Source organism: Nyctibius grandis, chromosome 5 (assembly GCF_013368605.1).
Source record: "Nyctibius grandis isolate bNycGra1 chromosome 5, bNycGra1.pri, whole genome shotgun sequence".
NCBI lineage: Eukaryota > Metazoa > Chordata > Aves > Nyctibiiformes > Nyctibiidae > Nyctibius > Nyctibius grandis.
Window position 1 is genome coordinate 10,567,598 of NC_090662.1, and position 17,716 is coordinate 10,585,313.

The 17,716-nt window shown below is 37.0% G+C and overlaps 1 protein-coding gene across 1 annotated transcript in view; it reads left to right on the forward strand.

The window, feature by feature from the left end:
- Positions 1-16,652, forward strand: part of SEMA3A (semaphorin 3A) — a 177,766-nt gene extending 161,114 nt beyond the window's left edge. Inside the window, exons 15-18 of the mRNA XM_068400555.1 lie at positions 3,659-3,816; positions 8,541-8,608; positions 14,271-14,413; positions 15,985-16,652. Coding sequence (XP_068256656.1) covers positions 3,659-3,816; positions 8,541-8,608; positions 14,271-14,413; positions 15,985-16,440 — 825 coding nt within the window. The 3' untranslated portion in view covers positions 16,441-16,652. The remainder of the gene's footprint in view (positions 1-3,658; positions 3,817-8,540; positions 8,609-14,270; positions 14,414-15,984) is intronic.
- Positions 16,653-17,716: the final 1,064 nt, after the last annotated feature.

The following is a 17,716-nucleotide window of genomic DNA, read 5'->3' on the forward strand; positions in this document are numbered from 1 at the left end:
CCAACCTGGCCTTGAACACTGCCAGGGAGGGGACATCTATAACTTCTCTGGCAACCTGTTCCAGTGTCTCACCACCCTCACAGGAAAGAATTTCTTCCTGATATCTAATATAAATCTACTCTCTTCCAGTTTAAAACCATTCCCCCTTGTCCTATCTCTACATGCCCTTGTAAAAAGTCTCTCTCCTGCTTTCCTGTAGGCCCCCTTCAAGTACTGGAAGGCTGCTATAAGGTCTCCCTGGAGCCTTCTCTTCTCCAGGCTGAACAGCCCCAACTCTCTCAGCCTCTCTTCATAGGAGAGGTGCTCCAGCCCTCTGATCATCTTCGTGGCCCTCCTCTGGACTCTCTCCAACAGCTCCATGTCCTTACGTTGGGGGCCCCAGAGCTAAATGCAGTACTCCAGGTGGGGTCTCAAGAGAGTGGAGTTGAAGGGGCAGAATCACATCCATCGACCAGCTGGCCACGCTTCTTTTGATGTAGCCCAGGGTACGGTTGGCCTTCAGGGCTGCAAGAGCATATTGCCGGCTCATGTTGAGCTTGTATTCGACCATCACCCCCAAGTCCTTCTCCTCAGGGCTGCTCTCAATCCATTCTCTCATCTAATATAAACAGTAAAACCAGCATGTCCTATTGAATAACTTTAAAGCAATCACTTCACTTTATTTTTTCACTAACAATTCTTTCGTCCAATTATAAAAACATGGTATGGTGTGTTTCTCTTTATTTATTTTATTTTTTTTAATTTTATTTTTATGACACTGGTTGTTCAAAACTGCCTCTTTTGCCATCATGCCAATATGTTATGTTACAAATGACTCTTCTTCCTAAAGAGCAAAATCTATAAAATTCTTCAGAAGCAGATTTTAGCCTAAGTTTTATAAATCTCTAAGGCTCCCATCAAAATGGATCTGTCACTTAAACAACCCCCCGAACTATTCTCCATCAGTTACCTTTCAAGACATAAAAATAAATTAAATGGAATTCGAACTTCATGCTCCCTAAAGTTCCTTTTAAAATTCTGCCTAACTTCTTCTTTTTAAGCATTAAATTTTTTCATCTCTCTTTTTTTTTTTTTTTTTAATTGCAAATGGAAAATTCTCAGTTATCTCTTTGTCCGACTTCTAGGGAAAGAGTGCATTTTGAGCAGCACCGTGGGGCAAACAGAAACCACTAGATTGCTTAAAACGTTAGTCTTCTCAGCTTTTCTGGAGTTCTGATACTTCTGCAAGAACTTTTAGAGGACAACTCCCCCCCTCCCCCACCCCATTTGATCTGATAATCAGTTGATTTATTAAATTAACAACCTCTTGGGAGAGACTCTTTGCCCAAAAGGCAGTTTGATTGTGTAAGGCGAAGTAAGGTCAGGCCATTGATGCAAATCATTCTATTACTATTTTCTGAATTTCATACTGCCTGGATTTATATATTAGTAGTGTCCAGAATAATGGTCACCAGCTGGAGTCTAAAACCATGATCAAGCAAACAGGGCAGCAACCTTCAGGCTGTGCACCACCTGAAACACATGCTGTAGTTCACTGACTGAACTTTATGAACTTATCTACAAGCAATAGAGTCTTTAAGTAAACCTATTTTGGCCTCACTTTTTTTTTTTTTTAATGCATTTCTGGTCATTCTTTAATTCTAAAGACATTTATTAGAAAATAGGGAGGGGTTTTTGACCAAATGAAATTGGTTACAGGGGTGCATAGGAAACCATCTTACCATTCTTTATTTTCCCACATGTATTATCTGGGTTGATTTTTATATTAGTTGCACCACACGTTGCTACATACCTATATAGATATTAATGCCCCAATTACATAGGGCTCGGATCAATACCATCTGGACATTTAAGATACTTAACTGAAGCTCTAATTTGACCTGTGCTGCCTCTTTAATGGGTAAAGAGAAAAGGCATCCCTTGAGAAATGTTTAGGTCACTTAAGATTTGAATTGCTGCTCTTTTTACTGCAGAACGTACCCCTAAGCTGAGTACTTCATTAAGTGACTTAAGTTAGTAAGAATCAGCTTTTCACGTCTGCTGCCAGTCATCTGCTTCTCAAAGATATAGCACTAACTGGGGACTGGTATGTAGAGTCAAGGCTTTGTGTAGAGCTCTGTGTGGTCAGAGATTTTTGCCCAGAGAATGTGGGTTTGCAGCCCAGCTATGGCACTATAATAGATGGAAGCAGCTGCTCACGAAGGGCTTAGTTTTCAATTTACCAGTGAAATTTCCTTTGGGTGCTTTCCTTGTCATATTTTCCTTGAGAAAATACTGATGTTTATATAAATGCACGGGATGTTTCTGTTACAATTAATATGTCTGTATAAACTGCCAAGCTGCTGTCTCTGAAAGAAGTTAATGCAACACCTTTTATGAGTGTTTTTGGTTTTGCTGCCTCCTGGTATCCAGTGCTCATCATTTCCAGTTGGTAGGTGACCTCAACCACATGTCATCCCCAAATTCCCTGGAAATGGTACCTCTGGGACATCACAATGCAGGAGATGAAGAATTTTGATAACATTTCTTGAAATCCTATTTTTTACACCAGCCTTATGTTTTCTAAGAAAGAAAAATGAATACAAATTTGTATTTTCTTGGTGGGACTATTTGGAGAGAGACCTTAAAAAGAAACGTGTTAATTGCTCCACCACGGGTGCTGAGTGACAAAGTTTAAGCTTTTGATAGCAAACTGTCAGTGTTTCCAAAACAGAAGGATTATGCCGTTTAATTTTTTTTATCTATTTATTTTGTTTTCCCCTAGTTTTGCATCTAAGAGGGAACTGTATTTACTGACTACACTCATACTTGTTTTCTTTGTGAATTAGTGCTAAGCTGAAATATCTCTGTTTGGACTTTCATGTGGGATCAGTAGTTCAGTTTCCTTATGCCCCTCTGGGGACTAACTTCCCTAATGGACCACATGAATTTGATATCAGAGAGGAAATTGAGAGAGACAAGATATTCTGTTGTGATGCCATACAAAGCTGTGGTTCATTTTGTTTGCATTTTTTCTTTACTTCATGGCTTCTTTCTGCATTTGAACTACATCTTCCACTCAACATTGATTTTCCTTCAAAATAAAGTAAGCCGTCTCCCCACATTAAAGATATGTTTCAATTAGAGTATGTCACCTATAAAAAAGAGTATGAAGCATCAGAATTATCAGACATGCAAAGAAGTGTGTGTGTGGCAGCACCTCCAAGCTGAATATCTTAGCATCTATCTGAAATAATTTACTTTATGTTCCCCCCACTCCATACACAAATCAAGGTCATATATAGGAAATTTGTGTTAAAGTTGTTTTTCTTTTTTTTAAATTCAAAAGCGTATTCTCCTTTGTGTTCTGTCACTGATTATAGTGCTTTCCCAGTGCAGGGATCTGAATAGAAAAGAAAAAATGGAAGAGTACTTTAATTTTTCTTACTATTTCGAGAAGCCACCGAGAGCGTCATAAAAAAATCAAAGTTTTTCCTATTTGATTTTTTTAGTCCTGAGGATAATTCTCATATCATTCCTTTAGTGTACATCAGGATCACGATCCTTATTGTATTTGTAATGATCCTAACATATTATTATATGACTTTTTTTATATTTTCCTAGCAAAAAGCTGGTCATTGGCAATTTTTAACTTTTTTTTTTTTAACTTTTATGACAGCAACAGCTCTACATTGGCTCAGCCACTGGAGTTTCACAGCTTCCTTTACACCGCTGTGATGTATATGGAAAAGCATGTGCTGAGTGTTGCCTTGCAAGAGACCCTTACTGTGCCTGGGATGGTTCATCTTGCTCACGTTACTTCCCCACTGCTAAGAGGTAGGGACAGTTTCAGATGTCTGCATGGTTTGCTATTTGTTTTAACTGATGGTCTCAATATGACCAGAGGGCTTTGGAGATTCTTTCATGGGATGGTTAACTGGTGCCCTTTCTCTTCCAAAGAAAACATAATTGTTGGAGTTACAAGCAATATGAAGTCTTGGTTGATTTAAAGTGAACACTGCTACTTCTTGGGCTGGCTCAAAACGTTGCAGTAAAAAAACATTCAGAAAAGAGTTGTCTCTGAAATGGATTCATAACTTTATATTCAATAATAAACAGCAAAAAGAAAAAATTCCCTTTCTCTAACATTAGGAAGGGCCTTGATATTAAAATAAAAGAACTACTTGCCCAAGTAAATTGTCCTGCATTTTCATTAATTCTAATTCAAAGGAAACATTTATAAAGTGTTTGGACATGAATGGAAAGTTATTTTTTAATGATATATAACATTATTGTTGTTATTGAAAAGTATAACTTGTATGCGTTGATGTGTGCCTAAATGCTACCACGTCAGAACAACCACTATTTTACATTCACTCTGCACTGATGCTAAATGCTTTTCAATGCAAAGAATAAGGGAAAACAGACTCTGCAAATGAAAAATATCACTTTTATAAAAAATATACAAGTTCTAGTTTCCTGATCTGAAAATTTAAAATAATGTTTTCTTTGCCTGCCTTTATCTCTGAAATTCTTTCACTTACAGTATATAAGCTAGTTACTGAACAGCTCTTAGCTACTGAAGTAGAAATCAGGAATAACTGAATAGATAATCACTTGCAAATAAGAACAGACATTAGTGTACTGTTGAGATTCCCATGATAAATTGGCTAAAATGATAAAAATGTGCTCACATTAAATTAAATATGTCAAACATCTTGCACTTATGAAGAAACAAGGAATTCAAGGGTTTATATACCTAAGGGTTTATATACATAAAATGAATGATAGCAAGTACTTAGTTGAGAATGTCAGGACTCTCAATTCCAGATTTGGATTGGTTGTTGCAGGAGGTTAAACGTGGTAGAGAGTGGGAAGTAGCATTTGTGTCACAGACTTTTCAGATGGAGGGGATTAAAATTTCAAAGTCTACGTTACAATGTATCCTAAACAAATACTGATGACAAAAGAAAAAGCCGCTTATGGAACATCAGGTTCTATTTTTGCACCAGGAAACAGAGTTAATCTGAGGCAAACTTCTTGTGAAATTCCTTAGAAAAGAACTAACAAGGAGAAACTGAACCCATCCCAAAAGAAGAGCTGGTCAAATTTTCTCAGCTGCGTGGGCTAAAGTCACATTTGTGGTGGGAGCAGGGCAGTTTCTCTGTAGAAGACAGAAAAAGAGGAGAGGGAACAGTGAGGTTTTCAAGGGGAGTTTGAGAGATTGATTTGATCTGAAAGTTTTAACGGTTATAAGTCAGTGTGGTTGAGTACTGCCTGGGAGTCGAAGGAGACAGTAAGGCCAGGAATCACTGAACCACTCTTCTCTGCTACCTCCCTTCTAATCTTTATCCCTGAACCTCATCCTTTCTCAGCATTCACTAACACCCATTCCTACTCCCAGTCCATCTCAAGACCCATAGAGCACATCGTCCTGTCATTCATCTGCTTACACTGATGGAAGAAATAGGACTCCTTGTCTTTTCCGTATCCATCTCTCCAACTTATTAAACATCAGACCAAGCTCACTGTTGCCATCAGGGGTAAAGGGACTGAGACCTCTTCGTACAGGGATTAAGGGGTAGATTTACTGGGGCTAAACTGGGTTGCACAGCTACAGGAAAACCTTGGGGTACAGAATTTATTCTCCTTGAGGCCTCTATGAAAGAAAAGGCAAGTCCTGGGGGGCTCTGATCCTGACAATGCATCCAGAAAAAGCTGCTGTCCCCCAATACTTTCCCCAGTTTTACTTCTGGCAGCAGCAGCAGCAGAATAAAGGTCTATGTTACTGGGGGAGAGGATCCTCTGTTTACCTGGTACCTGCTGTATCCACTGCCTCAAGCCAGCTTTGAATGCATGCATGACAAAATCAGCATTTCTGGAAACAGTTTAAATGTCAACATTTTCCTAATAATGAATCTTTGTAATTTTAGGCTCCAGAAGTATTGGGAAAGTTGAGTCCTGAGGCAATTGCACAGATGCTTTACTAATAGTTGGTTTGGGGTTTTGTTTTTTTGTTTGTTTTTTTTTCTTCTTTTTTTTAAAAAAAAAAAAGGAGTTTTATGAGCCATTATTTTAATTTACTTTTCTTTCTTTGTGTATTTTACAAGTCTAAATGACAGTTCAAAGCTCCTGTAGTGTGACCGCTTAACTTTGCCCCATGTTCATATTTCATAAATCATCGTGTTGATACAATGGTAATATGTGAAACATTTTCCTGAGATTCTAACTAAACTTCTCATTCAAACTCCATTGACAGTAATATGAGTCGTTCTACAGATTTATTTTCTACAAATAGTATCCTATAAATATGCTGCATTTCAAAATTTAGGAAGGAGTAACAAAATTTTATGGTTCCTTATGTTTTGGTGTATTTTTATTCATTGGTAATGAGTTATATGAAGATGATATCTAAAATTAGGATTAGTACATTTTTTGAACCATATATCAAGCAGTAGAAGATTCTTTCTTACTAAAGCATGCTAAGTTGTCCTAATTCATAATTTTAAAGAAGTTTTTATTCAGAAGAATTTTAAAAATGCACATTCTGAATTTTTTTTTCAAAAAAACCCCTGTTGCCATACTTCACATAAGTAATTTCAAGTTTAACATTTCAGTAGTTTTCAGTGGAAAAAAATATGGTTAAAATCTTTCATCCAAGAGGAGTCTGCTGTGCAGTTGATGGTGCCTCTGTAAGAACTCTTAGTATGTGCTGATGCTGGGCTGTTAGTGAGAGCCTGAAAACAGGGCTAGTGAAGAGAAGAGAGATGGTCTCTGTACTACAGAACAATGGCTTTTTAAAAATGTGGGCTGTTGTCACAAGGGAGTGACCGACAGTGCTTTTTACAAGGCTACTTGACTTTTGCATATCCGTTGCTGGATGTCGTAATCTGAAATCACAGCATTGTTCAGCAGCCTAATCTTCTTTGTTCTCCTCTAATTTTGCAAGCCCTCAGGCTTTCTCTGATTCCTAAAGTAAAGTGCTCACACTTGAAACACATCTTTGTTTGCCTTGTTCTTTTTTCTTTTATATATGAAACACTTTTCTCTGGCTTGGTTGTATTTTATGTCACAGCTATTTAAATAAAAATAGGAGCAGACAAAGAGGGAACAACAAATGCAAAATAAAACTGTGTTAAAAAGCTTTCTCCTGTGAAATACAACGTTTTTTAGCACAGATCAATATGTTTTCCAAAACAGCCAGTGGCAATCAAGCTGGGGAAAGAATATACTACGTTAAATGGACATGCAGTAAAAGCTAGAACCCAGACTCAAACTACGAAGGATGGAATAAATGAAATTTCAAAATCTTTCTATCCAAGTGTTTTATTCTGTTTATTCTGAAGACAAAGCCATTTACAACAGTTCTGGAGAAGGTTTTATCAGAAATGTTCCGGTGAGATCTGTAGTGCCTGAAATGATCTATGTATTTTAATTTACATTTTGTAGAAAATACAGCACTTTGACATTCTTTCAAAATGACCCATCCTAATATTTCATTTTAGCTAAAAGATGCCGTGATACTTAAAGAATTCTGTACTTGCAGAAAAGCTGCATCTTTTTCATGTTTTTTGCTACATGTTAAACTGTACTGTATATACTTTGATCCCTTAGTAGTCCCTGTATATATGAATCAAGTAATGAATTTGTCTGTGAACAACATTACCAACATAGTTAAAATAAACTTCATAGGCTCAGTGCAAGAGATATGTATTTACCAGTTTCTGAAGACTTTACCTGTAAGAGTGAAGGCTGATTCTACAAACTGTGATAATGCATAGAAGGCCAACAGCTTCCTGGCTTGTATCAGAAATAGTGTGGCCAGCAGGACTAGGGCAGTGATTGTCCCCCTGTACTTGTCACTGGTGAGGCAGCACCTCAAATACTGTGTTCAGTTTTGGGCCCTTCACTACAAGAAAGACATTGAGGTGCTGGAGTGTGTCCAAAGAAGGGCAACGAAGCTGGTGAAGGGTCTAGAGCACAAGTCTTATGAGGAGCAGCTGAGGGAACTGGGGTTATTTAGTCTGGAGAAAAGGAGGCTCATGGGAGACCTTACCACTCTCTACAACTACCTGAAAGGAGGTTGTAGCAAGGCAGGTGTTGGTCTCTTCTCCCAAGTAACAAACGATAGGATGAGAGGAAACAGCCTCAAGTTGCACCAGGGGAGGTTTAGATTGGATATCAGGAAAAATTTCTTCACTGAAAGAATTATCAAGCATTGGAACAGGCTGCCCAGGGAAGTGGTGGAGTCACCATCCCTGGAGGTATTTAAAAGACCTGTAGATGTGGTACTTAGGGACACGGTTTTGTGGTGGATTTGGCAGTGTTAGGTTGATGGTTGGACTTGATGATCTTAAGGGTCCTTTCCAACCAAAATGATTCTGATTCTATGATTCTATGAATAGAGTAGTAACAATATGATTTCCTTCCTAGTGTTGTTTAGGTGCACTTGTGATGTATGTAATTATATATATGTTCCATTTGTTGCTCTTCAGTCGTGGCAAATGTGAATGCTGACCACTGAGAAGGTCACTAACGGTTTTCAAATATGGTATTTGCAGACGTACTAGACGACAAGACATCCGAAATGGAGACCCGCTTACCCACTGCTCGGACCTGCAGCATCATGGTGAGTTATGGGTATGACTGAAGTACAGCTAATTTGTATGTAATTTACAGACTCTGCATGAGTAGAGTAGGAAGTACGTGAATGATTTGTTGATGAAATTGTCTTGAACATCTGTGAAAGATTAATATAATACATCATTATCCCAGTTTAGATTGTTTATAATGACCTGGATGAGACACTAAAGGCTGTTATTTTTTTGTTTTGTTTTTCCTCAAATTAACAGTTTTAGCCACTTTAATTTTTCTGCTTCACTTACTTGATAATACCATACCACCAGGTTAGGCATATTATGTCAGAAAAGAGTCATATCTCCTTCAGAACAGCAAGAATTATGTACATATTGCTTCATACAGTTTGCATAGACTGATAACAAAGCACATAATTAACTACCTTGACTAAATATGGAATGGTCTTTGTTGTAGGTGCCACACTAGCAGCCCTTAAGATCAGGGTGTTCCTTGCAGTAAGCCTGTCCCATGTGCTTTCAGTGTGGGTTTTCTTTGACATCTTTTGGTTTTGTTTTTTGTTGGTTGTTTCATTTTCACAGTATATTGACTAGATCTTCCTTTCTTGAATTGTTTGACTGATAAACTTCTCAGGCTGATAAACTTCTGATAAACTAATTTATTGCCAAACTCTTCAGAAGATCTTCACTCAGAAAATGAAAAATTTTGCTGTTAGTGAGGAGAACACTTATGCAATGCTTCCCTCTGCTGGAAAAAATGATTACTCATGTTTGTGGTACATCTATAATAATAGTTAAACCACTGGACAGATTTCTGGGATAAATAAAGAAGAGATGGCTGAAACTGGTGATACCTCAAAACCCTCATATCCTTCCAGTCCTTGTAATAGCAAGAATGATAAATAGTCCAAAGTTGTACTTTTGCGTCAGCTATAATTGACCACCACTATGTTTCAGTAATAATTTTCTCTGTCTTCCTTTTTAATCATTTGAAACTCGCAGCTAACATTACTATAGCTTTTCTTTTTAATTCATCATTGTCAGACTCAGGTCAAGCTACTCAGAGAGGAAAAAGGTTTGGAAAAGTGCATGAATAGGCTATGATCAATATGCAGTTGTCACATTTTGAGAACTCATGAATGCAGAACTAGTTTAGATTTGAACTAGTCAATGTGGACTAGTAGAAAGTTCACAAATTTCCAGTTGTGTGATATCTAGTAATGCTCATACAGTGCAGATAAGACCATCCATATATTGGGGCTGAGATGACATTTTCAGTTCCTCAAAATGAAAATTTCTCCAGGCACTAAATGTGGATTTTATTACCAGAAGAAGCCTGTCTTAGCTTTACCTTCTTATTATCTGGACATTTTACTCATAAATAAAATGATGATCTGGGCTACCACATGTCCAGTTTTTTTACCATTCTCTTGCCCTTGCCAACTGTACTTTATACAACTGTAGGTCTGTTCTTTATCTTCATAGACAAGAAAAGGATTTCAAAACACTTTGGTTTTTATGTCTTCCCATATTCGGTAAACATATTTGTCTGAAAAGAATTCTTCTGTCCAAAGGGAAGAGAGTAATTCAGTGTAGTTTTTTCATGACAACAGTCATGAGAACTCAAGGTCAGGAAAAAGCTATTATATGGTACACCTGATCACAAGGAGCTTTAATACAGCTTTGTCAAAATGAGCAGAGCAAGTATGAGACAAGATATCACTGAAAATTTTACTTAATGGTGAAATGAAGACAACGTGATTAGAATAATCAGTAACTTACAAGAAATTCTGAGGGAATGCACTTCTAGATCCTAGACTTTAAGGATGAACTGTCAAAATACTTAATGACTGTTTTAGATTGTTCTTGAGTGAAATTTTCTCTAAATAATTCTGAATTATAATATGTAAAATTTTCCTATATTTACTTGTCATTTACACATGATCATGCATTGTACAGACAGCTGCAAGGCCCGTAAACTTCTTATGCCAACTTATGCTGAGTTTTTTCCTTAGTTGTGTCTAGTAGTTTCCTGGACAACAGATGAAGACTTGGGTTTGTCTATAGCCAAAAATAAGCTCCAGCAATCATTTACTACTTGTCTACACGTTCCTGTGCAGTAACTGCCAGTTGATTCTTCATGTGAACTAATAAAAACAGGAAAAAAGAACAATTTCTTAGTGTATATCTCACTTTTAAAGACATTGTAGAAACTTACTTTGATATCAATCTGAAGCAATAATGCTTTTAATAAGGTTTAGGTAATTCTTTCCATTGCCCTTTTGTGCAAATGTATAAGTAGTATAAAATGACTACACAGCAACATCAGAGGAGGCTGAGGATCCTTAGCTGTACAGGTGTTTGACCAGACATTAATACTTAAATCTAAAAGCATGATCACCTTTGTGTCAGCTAAAGAACATTTTTTTTTAAGCGTAACATACTAGTGCTATTAAGAAATTAATCAAATTCTTTTTTTTTAAGAATTTGTAAACAGAGAGGCACCTTTTTTTAGGTGATCTATTTCAGGAGAAGCTCAAAGAATCACTCTGAATTTAACTGTATAGTGAGATTCGTTCATCTGCAAGGCAATCTTGGTATAAGTACTTAGCCTTTAATACTTCTTCGGTTGTATCAGAAATTATGTATTTAAACGTTATTTATCAGGGTAGTAAACTGATACTGCTGTTGGGTTAATTTTGGGAATTACAGCTCTCAGACAGGATTTTGGGTTGAATTTCATAACCAACTTCATGACTTCTATAGTTTTCTGATTCCTCCAGCTGTCTTTCTGAACTTCCCAGACTTTCATTCTTCCTTCTAGTCTCTCCAGTTTCTCCCTCAGTCCCAGAGCTGCACTCTGATCCTGTGATTATTCCATCACTCTGCTTACTTTCTTGCACTCCACGTGCTCAATATTACATGAACTTTATAGTTGTTTCTGGACCTGCCTTCTGTTCCCTTAAATCATGGAAATGGAATTTGAAGGATCTCTTAAATCCTTCCTCTCTCACTGCATGACTGTCACCCAGACTATATTTTCTGGATCTGTGAGGAAATTTAAAGGGGGCTTCTGCCACTTTCCATGGTGATCTCTAATACGCTAGAATGCCGTGGACCAGATCCAAGAAAACACTCAGAAGTTTCACATGGTGTCAGAGCACCCAGCTTCAGGGTAACTTCCATGAAAACTTTTAACTAGCTTTTCATATACTAAGGATATCCTAGGTACCTAACTTTTCCAGCAGAAACTTCTCTATATACTTAAAAATATGCTACTGCTTATGGGCAGTAGGACTCTTGCCAAATAAATATCTATTTTTCTCCTTTTTACTGATATTAGGATCTAGGACACTGTCTTCTTGGATCTAATGAGACCAGTGTTACATGTGTTCTGCTCCTATATAATTCACTTGGACTATATTGTGTTCAGGAAAATATAGCCAAGTGGTGCTGCAATCCACCTGGTTAGTAACCTGCTGATTAAATCAGTTAGGATGTGCAAGAAGAGGACTCAAAGTCCACTTAGTCTTAGGAGATTGACTTGATAGCTCTACTACCAATACAAGCACCCAAACTTATCAGATTGCTCTTGTTGAAGTTGGGTCATTCTGCAACCATGATTCAAAGTTCATGGAGCCTGGGAGAGAGGAATTGAAATACAGCAGGCATCCTAGAGTCAAATCCCTGTGGTTTCATCCTTTGTTCTGGAAGCCTGTAAATCTCTGTTTCACAGAAACACATTGCTGGAGCAATAACGTACATGTCCCAGGCTATAAAAGGGATCATTTCCTACTGACTGTCTTATGCTGCAGCCCTAAATGTGCTATCTGTTGTGGATCCCAGTTCAGATATCAAACTGCCTCTTGTTGACTATGTTAGGATCTTTGGCTGCCTGCTCAGCCGTGTGAATTCTGTTCCTAAATTAGAGTACCTAACTTGAAACGGAAGAGTCAGGAGGACATCAGTCAGCCATTCGCAATGTTGAATCTGGTCCCATGAGTTATCAGACAATCATTTTCATTTCCAACTTTATATTATCACTTGTAGTTACATTCAGTTAATCTCTCCACATACTTCCAGTTTCTCTGTTTCATTGACACAAGTTCACCCATGCTCCATCTCAGACCTTTCCACTAGTACCCTTGACTACATTCTCTTCCAGCTCTCTTACCCTTCTCTTGCTGCTTTGCTATTTCATTTATCCATTGCTCATCTTCCTGGCCCAAAGCTGCACTGACATTCTTCATAGGGATGTGGTTTCAGAGAGATGTCATAAAAGTTGTTTCACTTAGTTGTTTATATAGCACCCCACTTACTTGCTGGAAAAGTTCACAATACAGCAGAGGAAAGCAAGCTAACCCATTCCCTATTTGTTTAGTGTTAATAGACCATTTGATGTTTCCTTACTGAGAACTGGAAAAGCACCAGTTCCTATTCTGTCCCCCATCCATTATCCCATCCTGTCTCAGGGCTGCAAGTCATTATGGAAAAACATACAATTGCTGTATCAACATAAACCAGGAGATCATTTTTTTTTTTACCTGTTGCTCAGTAATCTAGCAAACAGACTGTGTTTGCTAAACAACATGGTGAATATGATAAAGACACAGTGAAAGCAAACAAAATTTGACAAAGGATTTCTCTGAGAAGATTTTAATTAGACATCATTTTCCTGTTAAAACATATCAAAAGAAGTTCTTTAAATATTTCCAGTGCTAAAGATCAAAAGTGGAAAATGGAAAGAATGACAAATAACGGCAAAGAGACAGGAAACTCCGTGAGATCAACACAGTGTTAAATAGCTTACCAACCCCTTCCTCCCCATCTACTCTCCAGGATTATTGTACTGTTGCTGCTTAAGTCCATAACAGCATTTTAAAGAGCTAAGGCGGAGAGCTGAAATATGATGCTTTACAACCTCTGTGGTATTGGAGAAGAATCAAATGTCATATAAGTCCTATAGCTATATGGTATTTCCAGCAAGTTGATGAATATCTTGAAGCATTGTTCTTACAAAAGGAAGTAATTTATTTAACTTTCTTTTTCCCCTCCCATAATGTCTGGTTTATTAACCTCATTACATTTCCATAAATTTTATCAGTATGAGAGGAAACGATTAATTGAAGATTGTTTCCTCAAAAACATTATTCCTGGTCATTAACAGCTTCAGCAAACTGCAGTGCCATATAATCTAAACACATTATACTACTTTTAAATAGCCTCATGTTTTATTGCTTTTCTCTAAAGTATTATGATGATAGAGCCCAGGAGGCATCATTACAGACATTCTGCAACTACACCCTGAGTTTTCTCACTGCATACAGCTTGCTATTAAAAATGCTTGTCGTGTCCTAGATGTTTTCCTTGATGAATAATAATGAGGTCTACACAAATTTTCACAATTAAATTCATTAACTTCACATATTGAGATGTTAACAGCTGTTAGGATCTAAAATACAAAAATAAAATAAAAAAAAAAAAATCACCACCCTGCCAGGAGTCCTTACAAAGATAGAGATGTTGATGGAGATTTTCCAAATGGCATACTGATATGGGGAGTTTTTTATTTTAAGGTTTTTATCTTTATACACCTTAAGGGAGCCCAATTTCTAAACAAACAAATACACTTAGCAATTAAGATATTTATTTCCTGGTAATTTCAATTCTTTTTTTCTTTTTTTTCTTGCTTTACAGATAACCCAAGTGCTCAGACCCTGGAGGAAAAAATTATCTATGGAGTAGAGAATAGCAGCACTTTTCTTGAGTGCAGTCCAAAATCTCAGCGTGCTGTAGTCTACTGGCAATTCCAGAAGCAAAATGATGACCGCAAAGAAGAGGTACAATAGAAAAAAATTAAGAGATGCAACTAGTCTTCTCTATGAAGATATACTTGAACCTGAGTCCTTCACAAAATAATGTCCGTCTGTATTTTAGTTTAGCACAATTTCACTGGAATCTTACAATTTCTGTTGTTCTTCACCATATTCTTCCTCTTATCACCATAAAATCCCATAAGCTCTCTAATAGATTTCACAGATTCTTACATCAGAAAACATTCATATCCTCTCCCTGGTCAGAACTCCTGAAAAACACACGTGTTTTCCATTAGATATCTCAGAAATACAAAAAGTTACCATGCTAAATGCCACCTAAACCATCATACAAGGATTATATTGAACTTAAATATTACCTTAAAACTGCCTCTGAAAAAAAGTCTAACTGCATTAATTGTATTATACTGTTTGACTGAAATGTAGTCTAACAGGAGCATTTCCAATGTACTGCATGCTCTAAGACTTTACTGCAGATAAGACAGAGAAAGAAGAACTGGAAACTGTAGTGGACACAAGAGTATGAAAACTTGTACATTTCTTTCATCAAAAGCAATATTCATAGAGGCAAAAGCACAGACTTTCCCTGCTTGCATTACACTAAGCTGATAATTTATTTTTCTCTTTCTATTGTCACCAACATTCTTATGTTATTACTTACCCAGGTTCTCAAGTCATGTCGCATGCCAGGTCGCATGTATCTTAAGAGAATAATCTGCTCTGGTAGGTAGGGAGATCAAGCTAGAAAACAAAAACTTCTTTGTTGCATTGAAGTATTTGTAAATATACCCAAACTACTCTGAAGCATTTATTTTTTTAAAGCATGTACTAAACACTTAGTTACTTTAGCAGCTTTAGATATTTTGCTGTTTGCTTTGTTTGCATAAGTAGTAAATTATTTAGAATTTATTCTGGGTGGAGGGAGTAGCAAACAGGTTTGCACCCTTTCTGTCTGCAGTGACATGTGCATTCAAAGAATGAAATTGTATTATAGATATTAATTAATTCAGAAAAATACAGCATATTTTGGACAGCTGCTTTTTGAATATTAACATTTTGAGATTTAATCTTTATTGTTTCTTTGTAAATTCTTCACTTATGCAGAACCCACTTCTATGCATAAGAGCTTTTGTAGTAAGGAACAGTATGAAGACAGAGAACCTTCCCCACAAATATATCTAGGCTTGACTAAAAGATAATGATAAATGTGACCTTGGTAATATAGCCAAATACATCCATGTTGACTCTGCTGATTACAGGCTTGCACCTTCAGTAATATTACCAGCAGGTCCATCTGACAGAGTTGATATAGATCTTTGTTCAGCAGCAATAGGGACTAAGGAGTAAATTCTTAATCCCCCAGACTCTTTGCAGTACATCAGTAGTTTTGCCCAAGTATTTGACCCTTCCATAACTACAGATGACTGGCAAGGAGTTTTCCATTCATATGATTTTGGGGATTTTTGCCAGGTTTTACCAGCTGAAAGGAGCAGTACTAAGGAACTAGTATGGTTAGAGGATAATGTTGCATATATATGAAAGTTAACTATTGAAATTACCACCTTTTTCCAATACAGATAAGAGTGGATGATCACAAGATCCGGACAGAACAGGGCCTATTGCTACGAAGTCTTCAACGGAGAGACTCTGGTATTTATTTTTGTCATGCTGTGGAGCATGGCTTCATGCAAACTTTGCTTAAAGTGACCCTGGAAGTAATTGATACTGACCACCTGGAAGAGCTGCTCCATAAAGAAGAAGATGGTGATGCCTCCAAGACGAAGGATGCTACCAATAGCATGACCCCCAGTCAAAAGATCTGGTATAGAGACTTCATGCAGTTAATCAATCACCCCAATCTCAATACAATGGATGAGTTCTGTGAGCAGGTTTGGAAAAGAGACCGCAAACAACGCCGGCAAAGGCCTGCCAACGCGCAGGTGAATACAAATAAGTGGAAGCACCTACAAGAGAATAAAAAAGGTAGGAACAGGAGGACCCATGAATTTGAGAGGGCACCACGGAGTGTCTGAGCTTCATTACCTCTAGGAACCTCATCTAAGTAGAAACTGTATAGACAGATAACTGGAAAAAAATGCAATATTCATGAACTTTTTCATGGCATTATGTGGATGTTTACAAGAGTGGAAAGTTCAAACAATTTCCACCAGGTTTAAATGAAATCCATTTCTAACTTTCCTAGTAAGTCCTTCCTCTCTGCTCTTATTCTAAGACCAGAAAGATCAGAGTTTCAAGGATGATAACTCACCTGGACCTAGCTTACTGCTCAAAAAGTTCTGTAAGTGTTCAGCAGGCAAGTTTTGCTTTCTCTTTTGCCTGAGATATGAGCAAAATGCTGTATTTCATGCCGTCATCTTAAAGAAAAGAAAAACAAAACCCACCTTTCATCAGCAGCACTACCCTTTCTAGACTTATATATAAAACTGCATGAACTCATTAAGCTGATGAACGTCTAAACACATGATTGGACACAAGGATTTTGTTCTTGTTTTGTCTACCAGTTCTCCTGTTTATATGTACTAGAAGAGGAAAAACAACACTGAATGAGGTTTTTTTGTGGAAATCTGAACAACATAAGCCATCTATCATCTGGAAGAACAAAAAATGTGGAGTACACTGGCCTACTACTGATGACTTCTTTCAGCTTTGATCTAAAGATGTATTTTATTAAAACTGTAATTTAAATGTACTATGAAAAATATGCAGCAAATAAACATTAGCTCTTTTCTAAAATAGATTAGACTTTGTCTTAGAAATATTGTACTTTCTAATTATTGGTTTAGAGGAAAAAAAGGACAACTTCCAATTATGAGCCGCTTTACTCTTTTGTTTGGAAAATCTTCCAGGGGAGCTAGTCACACTCCCCTCTCAGTAATCTGTATGACACATAACTTCAAAACAATTTTAAAGTTAAGCTAAGCTATTTAACATGAAAGTCTCTGTATAGCATGGAAGTCTTCTGCATTCTTTTTTTCTAAGTATGGTATTTGAAATGATTCAACTTGTATAATACCTTGCTATAGATTGAATTGATGAAGAGGAGAGCATTGATTTTCAGTTGTATATTTTTTTTTATTAAAAAAAGTAAATAGCATTAAAATACCCTTTACTAATTACACTCTTGCTTTCTTGGTTCGTAAATATTTGTGAATGCTAATATTTAAATACTGTGGCTCATAGACTGTCATATACCCATGAGCAAAGCTCACATTCAGTTTAAGCAGTTTTGTTCCCAGCTCAGTGCTAGAAATATGTCCACACTACTGATTCTCAGTGCTCCATTCTTTC